This window comes from Helianthus annuus, chromosome 6 (genome assembly GCF_002127325.2).
Source record: "Helianthus annuus cultivar XRQ/B chromosome 6, HanXRQr2.0-SUNRISE, whole genome shotgun sequence".
Classification (NCBI taxonomy): domain Eukaryota; kingdom Viridiplantae; phylum Streptophyta; class Magnoliopsida; order Asterales; family Asteraceae; genus Helianthus; species Helianthus annuus.
Window position 1 is genome coordinate 78,077,022 of NC_035438.2, and position 18,876 is coordinate 78,095,897.

The 18,876-nt window shown below is 39.7% G+C and overlaps 1 protein-coding gene across 1 annotated transcript; it reads right to left on the reverse strand.

The window, feature by feature from the left end:
• Positions 1-16,682: 16,682 nt before the first annotated feature.
• Positions 16,683-18,821, reverse strand: LOC110944939. The gene is made up of 4 exons (XM_022186582.1): positions 17,826-18,821; positions 17,368-17,622; positions 16,821-17,261; positions 16,683-16,760 (listed from the first exon to the last, which is right to left on the reverse strand). The coding sequence occupies exons 1-4, from the start codon at positions 18,819-18,821 to the stop codon at positions 16,683-16,685; spliced, it is 1,770 nt and encodes a 589-aa protein (XP_022042274.1).
• Positions 18,822-18,876: the final 55 nt, after the last annotated feature.

Consider the following 18,876-nt stretch of genomic DNA (forward strand, 5'->3'; position numbering starts at 1 on the left):
TAAATAAAAATCTTCAAAAATCCCAAAATATTATATAACATCAGTGGGTAAAAAGTTTTATATCAAAAAGTGGCCTTAAATAGGTTATACGCTAAATGCGCCGTTTCTTTGACATAAAGCTATAGTTTTACGATATCGGCCATAACTCAAAATCTGGACCTCCAACTGATCTCAAATTTTCGGTGCAAGTTTATAAATAAGTAATAAAGATTTCTACTCTTTCACTTTTCCAAAAATCACGTTTTATAACAAAAAGGGCAAAATAGTCAACTTTAAGCATAAATCGGAAACATGCATATGAATCGGTTAAGCATAGACTCAAGTTGTAAAAATTCCAGAGAGTTAAACATAAATAAAAATGGTCAAAAATAAACTCTAATACATATCTCAAACATGCATGCATGGATCCGAATCGAGAGTCAACGAAAAAGTCGTTTTATAAGACTTTCGGTTCCGATCCGAGTTTATACTAAAGATTGTCGAATTGATCATGATAAAACATATTCTTATATTCATTATAAAGTTATTTTTGATGATCAAACTGATTGCATGTCATCTACATTACCATTTATGCTATATTTCGCAAAAACACTTCCTGTTGACTTTTTAAGAACATCTTTGACTCGACAATTAGCATGCTTAGAGTGGGAATCAGAGAATACCCTTTTGAGGGTTTGTTTCCCACATAAATACCAACATTTAGGTACTTTCAATTTGAGAAATGACTGAGCCAAATTCGTTTAATCAAAAAGTCAAACTATAACTATGACAGATTGACTTTTGGCTAATAATCTATGATAGAACGAATTAGAGGAAGTTATGGATGCTTACAAGAGTCCTAATGAAGCTTAGATAGCACTTGGAAGTAGCTTCGTCGATCAGAATGCCCCTGGAGTTGTCTTGTGAGTTTTGAAAGTTTGTGGTGTTCTTGTTTCTCTAACTCAAGACCCAAAAAGTGAAGCATTTGATCAGATTAAATGGTGTTTCTGATGTTACAAGAAGTCTCCAGGTGTCCTCTCATGCATGCAATTCGATTGGTGTAAATGGGAGGTGATGCAAGCTGTTAAACACTCACAAAAATGGACCCAAATACAAAATTCGTGAATTTCTGCATCTGGGCATACTATATGGACCGTAAGGTCCCTGTATACGGTCCGCAAGGACCTGTTCAGCATAAGCAATCTTTCATAAATTGGCAGATTTGGCCCCTGTTCTTCGCACGCGAGGTTTTGCCGTTTATCTTGACTCGTAAACCCCCAAACTTGGTTTTTAGGAACCTTGGGACATTTACCAACATGGTAATGTCCTTGGTTAACTTTGCGCTCACCCGAAAAGTCATGAAATTCGACGTTGACGCTTTTAACCCCTCAAGTACGGTTTTGGCCATAACTTTCTCATACGATAACGAAACTTCATGAAATTTTTACCACATATTCTAGTGAGTATATTCTAGCATTACAAAGCTCCGGGGCTGCCAAAAGATCACTCAGAGGTATAAATTCAACATGTTGACACTTTTAGCCCCTGTAGTTTGTAATTCCTCACTTTCGTGCATTTTCCGCTACGTATGATTCATGATCTATCCGTTTAGGGTTATAAACACCACGTGGGGTTATTATAGAGTCTATTTATCCATTGTTGACACTTTGGACCCTTACGTTCCATAGTTTTCACTGTTTGTCAACTTTAGTCCCCCTAAAGTATGTTTTCGCATATGCAAAGCCTATGACACGTGTCAATACATTATTGGACGTAAATTTTCGAGGTGTTACATCCTCACCCCCTTAAAAGAAATCTCGACCTCGAGATTTACTGAAACAAATGAGGGTATTTTTCCTTCATCATGGATTCCACTTCCCACGTGTATTCGGGACCTCTACGGGCATCCCATTTGACCTTGACAATAGGTATATACTTCCTTCGAAGCTTCTTCACCTGCTGATCCTCGATCGACAATGGTTTTTCCACGAACTTCAAACTCTCATCTATGTGTATATCTGTATGCGGTATAACCAGTGATTCGTCAGCGAAACACTTCTTCAGATTACAGATGTGGAACACATTATGTATAGCGCTAAGTTCTTCAGGCAAGTTTAACTTATAAGCAACTGACCCGACACGTTCGACAATCTCGAAAGGTCCTATGTATCTCGGGCTTAGCTTGCCTTTCTTACCAAATCGCATCACCCCCTTCCAGGGCGACACTTTAAGCAACACCTTATCACCTACATCGAAGTGAAAATCTTTGCGCTTAGGATCCGCATAACTCTTCTGCCTATCCCTGGCAGCTTTCAAACGATCGCGAATCTGAACGATCTTGTCCGTCGTCTCAAAAACAATTTCTGGTCCTGATAGTTGGACATCTCCAACTTCTGCCCAACAGATGGGCGATCTACACTTCCTGCCGTATAAGGCCTCAAAAGGCGCAGCTTTTATGCTGGAATGGTAGCTATTGTTGTAGGAGAATTCAATTAGTGGTAGGTTCTTATCCCAACTACCACCCAAGTCAATCGCACACGCACGAAGCATGTCTTCTAAAGTTTGAATAGTACGCTCACTCTGACCATCGGTCTGAGGATGGTAAACCGTACTAAAATTCAAACGAGTGCCCAATGATTGTTGGAAACTCTTCCAAAAATGTGACGTATACCTAGTATCTCTATCGGAGATAATAGATACAGGTATACCATGCAACGCTACAATCTTATCAACGTATAATTGAGCTAACATATCGGAGCTATACGTCTCCTTGATGGGTAGAAAATGAGCTGACTTCGTCAATCTATCTACTATGACCCATATGGTATCATTTCCTTTTCTCGTCTTTGGTAACTTGGTGATGAAATCCATTGTCACCATTTCCCATTTCCACTTGGGAATTTCAGGTTGTTGAAGCAAACCTGACGGCTTCTGGTGCTCAGCTTTGACTTGCGCACAAGTCAGACATTTAGCTACATGCTCAGCTACAGACTTCTTCAAACCAATCCACCAGTAGTTTGCCTTTAGATCCTGGTACATCTTATCAGCTCCAGGGTGAATGGAATATTTAGAGCTGTGGGCTTCCTGGAGGATAACATCCCGAAGTCCTCCATAAACTGGAACCCATATTCGTCCGTTCAGTCTTAGCATTCCATCTTTGTCGTAGGATAACTGCTCCTCAGTTACTCCTAACTTCTCTTCAGGATAGTTGGCTTCCAACACAGCTTCCTTCTGTGCAGCTAACACCCTTTCGTTCAAATTGTTCCTTATTTCAATGTGCTTGGCATTGATTCTGATTGGTTTCACTCTTTCTTTCCTGCTTAAGGCGTCGGCAACCACATTTGCCTTGCCTGGATAGTATCTTATCTCACAGTCATAATCATTTAGAGTTTCCATCCATCGCCTTTGTCGCATGTTCAATTCTTTCTGATTGAACAAGTGTTGAAGACTCTTGTGATCCGAATAAATTATACACTTGGTTCCGTACAAGTAGTGTCTCCACAGTTTTAATGCAAATACAACTGCACCCAATTCCAAGTCGTGGGTGGTGTAGTTCTTCTCGTGCACCTTTAATTGTCGAGAAGCGTAGGCAATGACCTTGCCTCTCTGCATGAGTACACAACCCATACCAGTGTGCGACGCATCGCAATATACCACGAATTATTCTATACCATCAGGCAATGTTAACACTGGCGCATTGCTCAACTTCTTTTTCAAAATGTCAAAGGATTCCTGCTGCTTAGGGCCCCAATCAAACTTAATCTTCTTACGAGTCAACGAAGTTAGGGGCGCAGCAATCCTCGAAAAGTTTTCAATGAATCGCCTATAGTATCCTGCTAATCCTAGGAAACTGCGAATCTCTGTAGGAGTCTTTGGCTCCTGCCAATTCATGACTGCTTCTACTTTAGCGGGGTCTACTTGGATACCACGCTCGCTTACCACATGTCCAAGGAATTGGACTTCTCGGAGCCAAAATTCACACTTCGTAAATTTGGCATAAAGTTTCTCATGATGTAGAAGTTTGAGAATACAACGAAGGTGTTTCTCGTGGTCAGCCTGGTTCTTTGAATAGATAAGGATGTCGTCAATAAAGACGATAACAAATTTATCCAAATAAGGCTTGCAGACGCGATTCATGAGATCCATGAATGCGGCTGGTGCGTTAGTGAGCCCAAAAGGCATCACTAGGAACTCATAATGTCCATATCGAGTCCTAAACGCTGTCTTGTGCACATCTTTATCCTTGACCTTCAACTGGTGATAGCCTGACCTCAAATCGATCTTTGAAAAGTAGCTTGCTCCTTGCAACTGATCGAACAAATCGTCGATCCTAGGTAAAGGATACCTATTCTTGATAGTGACCTTGTTAAGCTCACGGTAATCGATGCACAGACGCATCGATCCATCCTTCTTTTTAACGAACAAGATTGGCGCTCCCCAAGGAGACGAGCTAGGTCTAATAAAACCCTTAGCTAACAGATCATCCAATTGCGTCCTCAACTCCTTCATCTCCGTTGGTGCCAACCTATATGGTGCTCTCGCTACAGGCGCTGCACCTGGAATGATGTCTATTCGAAACTCCACTTGCCTATCCGGTGGCAAACCGGGGAGTTCTTCAGGAAATACTTCAGGGTATTCTGAGATGACAGGGATGTCTCCGATCTTTGGCTTTGGCTCATCAATAGTAACTTGTGCCATATAGATGACACATCCCTTCTGCAGGCATCTGGATGCCTTGAGCATGGACACTTGCTCCGGCAATCCATGCTGGGTATCTCCTTGGATAGTAAGTGACTCACCAGACGGAGTCTTAACTACCACTTGCTTTCTATTGCACATAATCTGAGCTTGGTTACGCGATAACCAATCCATGCCTATTACTATATCGAATCCGGCTAGCTTAAAGGGAAGCAAGGACAATGGGAAAGAATGATTCCTAATGGATATAACGCATCCATCTAAAACAGTTGAGGCGGTTTCTATGGTTCCATCGGCTAATTCCACCTCATACTTCACACTTAAGGTTTTAACAGGTAGGTTTAACAACTTACAGAACTTATCATCTACAAATGACTTATCTGCTCCTGAATCAAATAGAACTCTAGCAAAAACATCATTCACAAGAAAAGTACCTGTAATGACGTTGTCATCCTGAACTGCTTCCTTAGCGTCCATCTTGAAGACTCTCGCATTGGTCTTCTTTCCATCATCGGCCTTCTTAGCATTCTTTGGGCAATTAGGTCAGATGTGCCCTTTCTCATTGCAACCATAACAAGTTGCATCCTTAAGTTTCTTACAATCTAATGCCTTATGATCCGGGGACTTACAAATCCCACATAATTTCTGCTGAGATTGCGATCTAGACTCCTGCCTGCATCTCCCAAAATGATGCTTCCTACAAACCTTGCACCTGGGTTTCTCACCCGACTGATGATCTCCCTTCTTGAATCCCGACCCTTTCCTGTGGTCGTTGTTCCCTCGGTGTCTTTTCTCCAATCTCCGTGAGGTATCGTCCTCACGTTTCCTCTTGTTTTCCTCCGAGCTCTTAAGGGCTCTCAATCTGACCACATCCTGAGTGAGGGAGAGAGATAGATCAGCTACTGATCTGAACGTCGCAGGCCTCGATGCCTTAACGCTCGCCTTGATCTCTGGTGCCAAACCCCCAATAAAACGGGAAATCCTTCTCGGCTCTGGGGTTACCAGGTATGGCACTAATCGAGATAGAGTGTTGAAGGTGGTGAGATATGCCTGGCAGTCGAGGTTCTTCATCACTAGGGATACGAAATCTGATTCGATCCTTTCGACTTCGTGTTGTGGGCAGAAATTTTCTTTGATCAGGGCTACAAACTGATCCCATGTCATACTGTAAAGAGTGGCCTTACCGGCAACTTGTAGGAGAGATTTCCACCACGCTAGTGCATCCCCTTTGAACGACTGGGATACGTACTTCACTATGTCCCGCTCAGCACACCCGCTGATATCAACAACCGTATCCATCTCATCTAACCACGTCATGCAGTCGACTGCTCCCTTTTCCCCAGTGAAATCTCTGGGTTTGCATGAAACGAAATATTTATACGTACAGGACTTACTGTGTGTATCATGCTTCTGCTTGTTTCTTGTTTCGGTACACTGCTGTGGTTGGAGGAGTGATTATCCTCATCATCCTTCTTCGGCTCATTTTTCTTAGAAGGCGGCTTGCTATGAGCCTCCGAATGAGTCTTGGGCTTGGCGTGCGATACGGTTCGGGTCCTACTCCGAGTCCCGCTCGATTCCCTGAATTGCCTATCCATGGCCTTGGCAACAACATTTTCTACCAGTGCTTGTAGTTCCGCACCAGTTACATGAATCTTAGTGTTATCAGGGTGTTCCTCAGAACGACTGTTTGTTTCTTCCGATTTTGCCATGTAGCTTTAAGAGCTACAATAAAGTAAAGACAAGGTCTATTTAGAAACCTAACAGTATTATCGTTCTTTGACGATTTATTAACCATGGTAATAATAGCCATAATAGTTAATTTATTTAATTTCATTCAGCACTTTTAACAGCATTTATCATAGAATGAAATATATATATTGGCACAATAGGCCTAGTCACTTGGACAAATTTCTAAATTCTAAATTTAGATTTTTATAGGATTAAAATTTGTGTAATTAAACAAATAATCCTTTGCTTGGCAGGGAGTTTATAAACCACAGCTGCCTTTTTGTTTTATATGACATTAGTCATAACCCGTAGGCATCAAGTCATAATCAGACATGTATACAAATATAATCTTTGGATAATTTATTAAAAGGGTGGCTTGTGTGATTTTACAGATCACGCTAGCCAAGAATGTTAACATGTTTACAGATGTTAACAGAGATTTGAATCTTTTTAACCAGGTTTTACCATATTGGCCAGGCCTTTTAATAAGACATTCAAGCTAGGTTTTACCTTTTTAAGATTCTTATTAAAATGGTAAATCAAAATAATAATTGATATTTTTCATTTATTGGTATATTATGTTCACGCATATAGATAAAATGAAAAACTTAAATTAACCATTTAAATAAAATAGACTAGTACCAGTTTGCCCTAAACGGGACTTTTACTCAAATAACATGCCCACGCAGGGGCTAAACCAAATAAACAAAACAGACAATCAAACCCACGCAGGGGTTAAACAGAAACAACATACCCACGTAGGGGTAGAACAAGAGAAATATGCCCTCGCAGGAGCAGAGTACAGAAGATAAATGTCCTCGCAGGGATATGAGTAAATACGCTAACCAACAAAGGATTTAATAATCCTTCTTACCTTTACCCTTGATCAAGTCAACCATCTTCTTAAACATTCCGCGGTTGTGTCGGCGATCTTCCCGCATTTCCTGTCGCAACTCACGTCGCACGTCGTTTATCCCTTGCAGGATTTCTTGGACTTGCGGTGGCGACATCATCGGCGCCGGCGGCGGTGGCTGATACTGCGGTGGCTGAGGAGGCTGCGGCTGCTGGTATCCATGCGGTGGGTATCCAAAAGTTGATTGTCCCGTAGCCCAGGGACCTCCAAAAGCACTCTCCTGATTGAGAGGGTTGTAGCCCGAAGCTATCCAGTAGGGATCTCCCGTATAATCATAACCTGGAGGAAAAGTCGGCTCGAAAGGGTTGAACTGTGCTGCGCTAGCATACGCAGGGATTGGCTCTCCAAAGTTCTGCGGTGGCAGTGGCGCAATAGGCGCAGAAGTAACCTCTGAGACGGGATGCGGAGATTCTCCCATCTCTGACTCCTCGTGAAGCGGCGAGTAGCGGCTGCTACCTGAATATCGAGGGGTGCCAATGTGTATCCTTCCTCGCGTAGACATACGGGCGTTCCTCCTTCGCCTCTGAGGCGGAGGAGGCAAAACCGGAGGTGGTGGCGGCGGCGGAGTGACTACGTCGCGCCAGAAACCCTCTGAAGGATCCTGCTGCTGCTGAGGCTGCTGCTGAAGCTGCTGCTGGGAGTGATGCTGAGAGTGCACGGGAGAGCTGTGGTAGGACTGGTGCATGGGAGAGTTGGGGTAGCTAGGGGTATAAACCCAGTCATGCTGCTTAAATCTCTCCTCGTAGCTGTCAAGACCATTGTAAGGTGATCCCCTGAACGGTGACCCATCAGATATCTCAATGGGGTGGTTCGGAGTGCCGGACGGTGGCATGGAAGGATCGGTATCCTCATCGACCTCCATCTCATTGCCACCCGAGAAGTGGTCTTCAGGTCCAAGTGGGTTATGACCCACTGGTTCTTCCAAATAGGCATCAGGGTTGTACAGGCCCTGATAGATGGGTGCTGGGTAGTCATAAGGCGACTGGTGTAGAGGAATGTAGGATTGGTGGGAGTTGTGGGGCTCATTTTCAGAATGAGGCCCAAAAGAGTGTGGTAGGGAAGGTGAGGTACTCAGTGAGTGCCGGGCGGGTTCAGCGAACGATCTCCAAAGGTTACGGGCATCCGCGTTATGGGATCCTGATGGGGTTCGCCTATGCGAAGGCCCTGCTTCATGATCATGAGAGGTGGCGAATGCTCCTCGTCCCCTTCCTCGTACACGTGGCGGCATCTTGAACCTGTCAAAAAATCAAACAAGTGGCACAACAAAATATATAAGACAAAGTTAGAAAATAAAAGAAATTTGAACATTTCCTAAGTTCTTTGTCTAGACTCGAAAATCGAGGAATGTGCAATTGTGTAACTGAGATTAAACACAGCAGGCTAGTGTTTAATTCACTCAGAGTTGGCTCTGATACCAACCTGTCACACCCCGATCTCCACGTGTCACCGGTGGGCCCGGTGTGGGGTATGGTGACGTAGTTGGCATCATCATAGACAAACAACACAACATAATAATGCACAGCGGAAGCAGAAATAGATTCATTTCAACTTTAAACAAAATGTAATATTTAATATCACGAGTAGTTGAAACGGATCCACAGGCGGATCAAATAAAATAACATAATTGTTCAACAGTTTTATTGTCGTCCGAGCTTGCGAGACTATTGTGGACGCTCTAGGAAACAGCCAGCCTAGTACGTGTAGTACCTGCACTTAACCTTTTGGGAAAATACGTCAGTTTACACTGGTAAATACAAATTAACTGACTCATTTTGAAAATGATTGAAAATTGATTTAAATGCACATGGCATAAAAGTATTTTTATAACTTGGGCTAATTATGCAATATAATCTTGTGAACGAATTACATGTTACTCGTGCGTTCAGTAGCCCGGGATCTTGTCCGGGTTAAAGATTAATAGACACACCACATTAAAGAGTTATATACGACGGGTGTACGCCTACACCCCGTGCTCTGGTCGTGGCCATCTCGTAAGATAATGCCGAGGATATCCGGGACATGGTCATTAACCCCCCAAAGGCTTTAAGTAAAACAAGACTGTTTAAACGAGCCGATCAAAATTATTCAATTGAACACCCAAGGGTGCAAGATTTTGTACGCTCGATCAAGCGGTATTCTATATACCGTAACCCAAGCCCGTATAGGGAAAATAAGTTAAAAGTATTTACCTTAGTAAGTATGAATCACAATTGGCAAGTGAGGGTAGCTTTTACTGGGCCTCCTATTCTGGAACAAAGGTTTATAATAACCTATTAGATTCCTAACGGGTCTTTTATTTAAGCCTAAGCTTGACCGGTTAGTTTTAAGGACGATACGGTTCAAGCGCACGATTAAGCGAAGACCGGATAGAATGTGATTTAGACCCGACAAGTTTGAATACTTGCATATTATGGGTATACTAAATACATTCTGGATTTTGAGACAAAAATGATAACGTTTGACCCGTTTCGGTCAATTTATGCAAACTAGTTACATAAACCGAACCGAGCGCTAAAAGAGCGTTACGGGTAGCCAAAAGAGTCATATGCAAGTTCCCTGAGAAAATATGCTTTAAATATGATATGATATCAGCAAGTTATGTTCCATTATGCCCCGAATGAATTTAAACTCAATTTATGCCTTATAAGGGCATTTTGGTCATTTAAAAGATTATAAAAGGGTTAAATTGGAAATCTGAGTTACAGGTCTGACTTATACAGTAAATATACTTATTTTGATATATTATAACAGTAGGGTATGACCCATATACAAAACTTATCATTTAAAAACAAACTATGCACCTTAGGGGTATTTTGGTAATTTCACAAGGGCTAAAAATGTCAAAACTGGAAATCTGAGTTCAAAAACTTATACTTACTGTTATTTTATAAAAATATGCTAAATACATCAGTAGGTATAATCCTTATATGTTTAATATGGTTATAACGCATACTATGCGTTAAAAACGCTTATAAGGGCGATTTAGAGCCGTTTCCGGGTTTTCAAAAGAAAGCTGAGATTTTTATATTTCCAGAATGCTCAAAATAATTTATTTAACAAATAAAATCAGTAGAAAAAGGTTTGGGGTCAAAAGGATTAATAAAACTCATTTTATGGCTTAAACGGTCAAAACCGGCATTAACCGAATCAACTTAGCGACCTATGATACGATCAGCCAAAAATTAAATAAAAATCTTCAAAAATCCCAAAATATTATATAACATCAGTGGGTAAAAAGTTTTATATCAAAAAGTGGCCTTAAATAGGTTATACGCTAAATGCGCCGTTTCTTTAACATAAAGCTATAGTTTTACGATATCGGCCATAACTCAAAATCTGGACCTCCAACTGATCTCAAATTTTCGGTGCAAGTTTATAAATCAGTAATAAAGATTTCTACTCTTTCACTTTTCCAAAAATCACGTTTTATAACAAAAAGGGCAAAATAGTCAACTTTAAGCATAAATCGGAAACATGCATATGAATCGGTTAAGCATAGACTCAAGTTGTAAAAATTCCAGAGAGTTAAACATAAATAAAAATGGTCAAAAATAAACTCCAATACAGATCTCAAACATGCATGCATGGATCCGAATCGAGAGTCAACGAAAAAGTCGTTTTATAAGACTTTCGGTTCCGATCCGAGTTTATACTAAAGATTGTCGAATTGATCATGATAAAACATATTCTTATATTCATTATAAAGTTATTTTTGATGATCAAACTGATTGCATGTCATCTACATTACCATTTATGCTATATTTCGCAAAAACACTTCCTGTTGACTTTTTAAGAACATCTTTGACTCGACAATTAGCATGCTTAGAGTGGGAATCAGAGAATACCCTTTTGAGGGTTTGTTTCCCACATAAATACCAACATTTAGGTACTTTCAATTTGAGAAATGACTGAGCCAAATTCGTTTAATCAAAAAGTCAAACTATAACTATGACAGATTGACTTTTGGCTAATAATCTATGATAGAACGAATTAGAGGAAGTTATGGATGCTTACAAGAGTCCTAATGAAGCTTAGATAGCACTTGGAAGTAGCCTCGTCGATCAGAATGCCCCTGGAGTTGTCTTGTGAGTTTTGAAAGTTTGTGGTGTTCTTGTTTCTCTAACTCAAGACCCAAAAAGTGAAGCATTTGATCAGATTAAATGGTGTTTCTGATGTTACAAGAAGTCTCCAGGTGTCCTCTCATGCATGCAATTCGATTGGTGTAAATGGGAGGTGATGCAAGCTGTTAAACACTCACAAAAATGGACCCAAATACAAAATTCGTGAATTTCTGCATCTGGGCATACTATATGGACCGTAAGGTCCCTGTATACGGTCCGCAAGGACCTGTTCAGCATAAGCAATCTTTCATAAATTGGCAGATTTGGCCCCTGTTCTTCGCACGCGAGGTTTTGCCGTTTATCTTGACTCGTAAACCCCCAAACTTGGTTTTTAGGAACCTTGGGACATTTACCAACATGGTAATGTCCTTGGTTAACTTTGCGCTTACCCGAAAAGTCATGAAATTCGACGTTGACGCTTTTAACCCCTCAAGTACGGTTTTGGCCATAACTTTCTCATACGATAACGAAACTTCATGAAATTTTTACCACATATTCTAGTGAGTATATTCTAGCATTACAAAGCTCCGGGGCTGCCAAAAGATCACTCAGAGGTATAAATTCAACATGTTGACACTTTTAGCCCCTGTAGTTTGTAATTCCTCACTTTCGTGCATTTTCCGCTTCGTATGATTCATGATCTATCCGTTTAGGGTTATAAACACCACGTGGGGTTATTATAGAGTCTATTTATCCATTGTTGACACTTTGGACCCTTACGTTCCATAGTTTTCACTGTTTGTCAACTTTAGTCCCCCTAAAGTATGTTTTCGCATATGCAAAGCCTATGACACGTGTCAATACATTATTGGACGTAAATTTTCGAGGTGTTACAGAGATGCAAACAGAAGATAGTGCCGATGGACCCGAGAGTCTCGAAAGTACTCTTGAAGAAATCAAGAGTTGGTATGAAAGTGAATTTGCTAAAGTTTGCAAAACAGATTTAAGATTGCGGCGGCTTGGGGCGTTGATGGGCGGTGAAGTTGGCCCTGATTTTTGGATGTCATTGATGGGCGACAAAGGAAATGGTTGGTTATCCGATGATGTAAGATATTGTTTTGTTTCTTATGTTATTTATGTTTAAAAAAACTTAGTATTTAATCATCATAAAAAAACAGCATTTATACGCTTGGATGATTACGTTGTATGAGACGAGGAAACCAACCGACCGGTGGAGCATTCTACCGCCTTACTTTCAAATGACCTTATTTGAATGTGAGTCGAATCGGAAGGTGAGGTGTTATTTCGATGGCTCAATGGAGCCTGTGCCTCCAATCGCCGATGTCGACGAGGTAAGTGTTATGTTGTTATTGTAATCATCCAAGCGTATTAATGCTATAGCTTTTATGTCTTATTTCTATAGGTTTATGTACCGTTGAATATTCCAGATTTTCATTGGTTTTTGGGGGTATTCAACCTTCGAGATGAAACCTTTACAATATATGACAGGTAATTGGACAGGTTTTTGAATAAGCAGTTATTTGTACTTGTGCAATAGTTCAACAGCCCTTATAATTTTATAATAAAATTGTAACTTGTGCAGTCTTTCGGAGTGTGCAAGTATGGCCATGAGAAGAACAGAAGTTGTCTGTAAAATGAATGTTGCCTTCGACGTATGGCTACGCATCAACGGCTACTACGCGGACAAGCCATTGAAGATGTCTCTCCCGTTCAAGATGATCTACCCAGACAAAGTGCCCCAACAATCAGGCGGTCTTGGAGATTGCGGGGTTTGGGTTTGCATTTTCCTAGAAAAGTTAATCAAGAAACAAGCAATATTTCAAGACGAAGACACCGCTGTGGTTGCGAAGCAAATGAGGCAAAGGCTAACGCTGTTATTCTACGAAAGTCTCTTACCAGAAAATTTTGATATCGTGTCCACTAGCAACAAAATGCTGAACGACTCGGATCATGAGGGTTAATGTTGCTGCATTGCGTTTTGGATATTAATCGGGTATAAACACCCTATAAACAATTGATTTTTTGGGTTATGGAATGTGTCTCGCTTAAATTAATGTTTGTGGAATGAAACAGATCATGTTTTTTGGTTGTGGAATGTGTATGCTATTTGTGGAATTTTGTAGTTATATAGTTGAAGTTGGTGGGGAAAGTTAAGTACATCTGATCAAATATTTAGTTTTTTTTAGATTTTGGTATAGTTGGTTTTTTAGGCCATATGGAATAGACTCTTATATATATGACCCCATAGTGCCCATTTCTTCATACAACCATAGCAAATGTCAAGTGGCAGGCATCCCTCTTGCATTCCAAATTCGGTACAAAACACTGTTTGGATAAATAGAAATGAGCACTTCGATGATTGGTCGCCAAATGTTCTAGAGTTCTACTACGATGGAGATAGTCCCTTTTGTTTTTCTAACTACACGGGACAAATACCACTTGACAGAGATTGGTGGGGTGAACTGTTGGGTTATTGCGGCAACGGATATATACAAGAAAAGGTATAAAACTAAATAGAATATAAGAGATTAGTTATTTAGTTTTTTTATAAGAGATTAGTATTTAGTTTTTTATCTATATATATGCTATGTTACAGCATGTCCAGGCATGGTGTAACAAACTAATGGAATATAGAGAGAGTGTAAACCGTACTAGGACGTCTTCTTTAAACTATTGTCGTTGGACTATTTTGCCGCCCCGTTTTTTCAGCCTTATTATTGAACAAGATCACGAGGCTTACAGTTATGCGAACGGCTCTATAGGACCATACCCTGCCCTTTGGGAAGTGGATACGGTAGTAAATAAATTTAGTTATGATAATATTGTTTTACGTATAGTTATAACACAACACTTTTTTCAGGTTTACATACCGCTAACGCAGGACGAGATTAACTGGAACATTATAAAGATAGATTTGCAATCATTAAACGTTACAATTTATTACCCCAATAATTGTCACGTAAAAATCTGCCGTGGTTCGTTTTGTGTACACAAAAATATATACCAGCTTTTTGTGGAGTTTGAGAGTGCATTCATATGGTTTTTAGGGAGCATAAATTATTGGCGAAACGCGGGACAGTCCGAGACTGATGCACTGGATTTTATAGGTGATGTTGCATGGCCGAGCCACGTGGATAATGTGGGGAGAAATTCAGGGGTGATTGTGTGTATGTTGCTTAATAATCTTGTTCTTGACCGTTCAATGACTTGCATTGAAGGTAACATACAAGACACATGTATGCGATATAGACGATTTATGGCAGATGAACTTTACGCGGCACGTTCCACGCCTAATAATATGTAACTTCACATTATATATTAATTTAATAGCATTTGAAATTTGTTTTTGATTTTTATTTTAGCTTTTTTTCGAGATCATACATATGACTGGCTAAATTTAATGTTATTAAATGTTTTATAACTAGTTATAGGTTAGTTTGTAAGTATTTATTTTTCTCAATAAATAATGTTATTAAGAAATGTTATTAGTTTGTAACCGTTTATCCTTATTTTTCTCAATAAACATGTCATTATTTTCAGAAGTGGCCCATTATCTTATGTATTTCTCTTTCTCAATATTGCCATTCAATTTACCCAAAATATTGCCGTTCAAAAAAAAAAAAAATGCTTGTCAATAATATTGAGATCTCTATTTTATTTGCTTTATAATCCCATTCAATTCATTTCCTCCTCCCTCAAAGTACCAAATTCTTTCTCTATCTTGTCTCACAAAATCGATCACACCCACCAAACAAGATGTCTCAAAAATTGGCTTCCTCCTCCTCCAACAAATCTACTCAGTTCGTGGAACCTTCTAATTTCATATGTTCGTGTGGTGCGGCAACCTGCTACAAGCTTTCAAGGACGGAGGCTAATCCAAATCGGAGGTTCTTATGCTGTGTAAGTTACTTTTTAACTGTTACCTTGTCTCCAAATCGACGGTTCGTATGGTTGATTGAGCCGGATTTTATGGGTATTTCATAGTGGCTCTGTTTTTGTAACAGAAGCAAGAATGTGGTTTTATTAGGTGGGCCGATACACCTTCCTCTTCATCTGCACCTTCGTCCTCGTGCCATGGTTGTGACAAGGTAATATCGGTACTTTTAAGGAGCATGGAAAACAAGGATGATTTCGCGATTAAGAAAGCTAAGGAAGCAATGTTTTTGAAGATGTGTTTATTGTTTAGTTGGTTGATGATTGTGGTGGTTTATATGTATTTTTAAATTAAATTTTATAATGAATTTTAATTTTAAATTAAATTTTACTTTGAAGAAGCTATCGTTTATATTAATCTTCATGATGTCCGATGTGTAGAAAAACCAATTTGTTGAGGAAGTGGCAGACAACGAGTTAGACCTAGTGCGGTATCTGGTGCAGGATTGGTTTGATGACCATGACGCGGTGATTGAAGTGTTGAAACAAGAGTATGAGGCGTCTCTTCCAGATCCAGAGTTGGACTACGACCCAGAGGTGTTGGAATCTTTTAGGAATGACCTCCTTCAACCAGAATGGTCTTGTGATGATGTGTGCCATGATTTCTACCCGGGGGAGCATTCTTCCGACTCAGAATGGTCTTGTGATGGTGCTCATTGGAAGTAGATTGTTAGGCCTTTTTTTACTACCATGCTTAGTTAATCTCTGATCGGATGGAACTAGTATCTTTTAACTGTTTAATTTAGTATCTTTAAAATTAGAAAGATAATGCATCATAACAGTAGTAGTTTTGTTAAAAATATGAACATAAAAATATAAAATATGAACATAAAAATATAGTTTAACGGTTTAATTTAGTTTTAGAAACTAAATGCATCCTTTAACTGTTTAATTTGGTTTTGTTAAAAATATGAATATAAAAATATAAAATACATGATAACAGTAATAGTGCATGTCACATAAAGACGGTTTTCACATAAAACTCCCTAAAACTAATAACCTAATAGGCTATACATTTACCGGGTTTTAATTCTCTCCTAAATTGTACGTGGGGATTGTATGTTGCGATACGTAATCCCGGAAATCCTCTGGTTCGACTTGTACGCTTCGTACATGTGCCGTTGAGATACCCCGGGAGGTACTCTGGGAATAGGTGGGGTGTCTACAACTTTCCCGGTGATGGCCGTGACTTCGGCACCGACCACAGAATATGGGAGTGGGTTCCTCCCCTCGTGATAGGATTCGCTTGTTTTCCTTTGGCCGACCGGATTGACATTTGGTAATATTCGGTGGTTGCAGATTTAATAAACCGTCCGGTTTTTCCCACTCAGATTTATGCGGGAGAGGATTTATCTCTTCTGCATACGTTGCTTTATAAACTTCGTTACTGTAACATGACATGGAATAATGACCACAGTCGGTTTCACCTAAAAATCTTGATACAACAATAACGTGACCACATGGCAAACCCAGGATAATTGCCATACCCGACAAGTGCATGTGCCGTTAGCTAAATCAACGAACCCTCTTTTTTTACCATCTTCAACTTCAAAACTGTTAACACGAACGCCGGTAACCGTCCAAGTCCTAGAGTTATCAATTTTGTCTTGGATCTTATTTACAGCCCACTCTGTTAGCAAGTGTTCACCATGGATTCCCTGGTTGCGACGATCATAAAACCATTTTTGAACAGATTGCCGGAAAAATTCAATAAGTTGCGTCACCGGCAATTTTCGGGAATGTTTCGATAGAGCGTTCATCGACTCGGCACTATTAGAAGTCATATAATGGTATCTTTTAACAGGACAATGTGCTCTTGACCACTTCTCAAACCCAATTGTCGTAAGAGTGTTCCTTAGTCTCGGAACTGCGGCACATAACGCGTTGAAAGACTCCTCAAAATCGGATAGCCGGTAAGATTTGCAAGTCTGCCACCATAGAGACTCGTTTTCCATTTTTTTTTGGTAATTTAAGGTTAACCATTAAATGACGACAACAGAACCCGTGAAACGCTTGTCGAAACACGGCCCTTACGGCTAATTGTATAGAAGGTGCTCGGTCAGAAATGATTGCCAACTCTGGATGATCGCCAATACAATCTTTAAGTTTTGAAAGGAACCAAGTCCACGAATTACCGTCTTCGGATTTACCAATCCCGTAACCAACAGGCAAAATCTGATTGTTTCCGTCCATGCCCACAGCCAAAAACAATGTTCCTTTAAACTCACCTTTCAAATGGGCCGCGTCTATGATAATGACCGGTCTTAAGGTTCTCACAAAGGCACGAATCTAACATTAACATTAACAATTTGTTAGATAGATGAAAATTAACATTTTATTAGATAGATGAAAATAAACATCAATAAATATTAACATTAACAATTTGTTAGATAGATGAAAATTAACATTTTATTAACATGAACAATTTGTAACATAGAATAAAATTAACATTTTAGTTCGGTTATTACTAGAAAATTTAATGCTTCACTTACCGCAGCACCTAGGGCGACAAATACCATTTCAAAACGATCCTCCGAATCAGCCAATATGTGCGTCACTGTTCCTGGATTAGCCTTCTCCAAATTGTAGCAGTAAATAGGAAGTTCAGCAAAAGAACTTGCTGAATTTCCATGCAAAAGTTGTAATGCATTGTTTTTTCCTCGCCACGTTTGTATATAAGTTATATTGACTCCTTCTTTTATTCTAAGATCTTTGACTATTTCTGGGCAACGGTAAATTCGACCAGAGTTTTGAAATTGTTCTTTTAACATGCTACCCACAACCATTGGGTTAGCCTGACGCATGTGTGGATGTGTCTGCGTCTTAGAACACGTATGTTTGTTGTTAAAAGATTTAACGTAGAAAACATCACAAGATTGCCGACTAGCGGATTTGAAACTCCACTCACAAATTTCAACAACACATGATACTTCATAACGAGTCTTTGATGACCTGTCTACTTTATACGAAAAAGATTCGGATAAGCACATCTTTCCTAGTTCGATTTTCATTTCCTGCTTGTTACGAAAGGTGTAGCCTTCATAAAATCGACATTTATCTTTATTATCAATAAATTCTAGTTTATCGCTGGCATTAATTTCATCGTTTGAAAAAACACAATCATTTAAATCGGGGCATTTATATTCAAACGTAGGAGCACAAGAAGAAGAACCCACACCAACTTCTTGCACCACGTATAGTTTAAAAAGTTCTGTAGGATTATTTTCCCTCAGTTTGAAAAAAAATAAAAGATCTGAATCATCTATAATATATATAGGTTCAGAATAATCAGACATCTTGTAGGATAACCGTGTGATATTTCGAAAACCACAAAAGTCACACACACTTTTAAAAAAGGTATCATACGAAATTTTGGCTAAATTAGTTTCAAACCCACATATAAGAGAATCAGCTTTCATTACGTACTCACGCCTACCGTCAACGAATTCCCACTTGCCACCGGTGTAAACCACAAATCTAACCGCCATAATACACGAAAGTAACCATTCAAAGTAGAGTAAAATTCACCCAGTAGTAAAACTT

What these genes read in the sequence shown, in the direction of transcription:
- LOC110944939 (XM_022186582.1), bottom strand. Translation starts at nt 18,821, where the DNA reads ATGGCGGTTAGATTTGTGGTTTACACCGGTGGCAAGTGGGAATTCGTT. An exon ending in TTGTCGCCCTAGGTGCTGCG is followed by an intron (nt 17,623 to 17,825) that starts GTAAGTGAAGCA and finishes TGTTAATGTTAG; the next exon opens with ATTCGTGCCTTTGTGAGAAC. An exon ending in ACGGCACATGCACTTGTCGG is followed by an intron (nt 16,761 to 16,820) that starts GTATGGCAATTA and finishes CAAGATTTTTAG; the next exon opens with GTGAAACCGACTGTGGTCAT.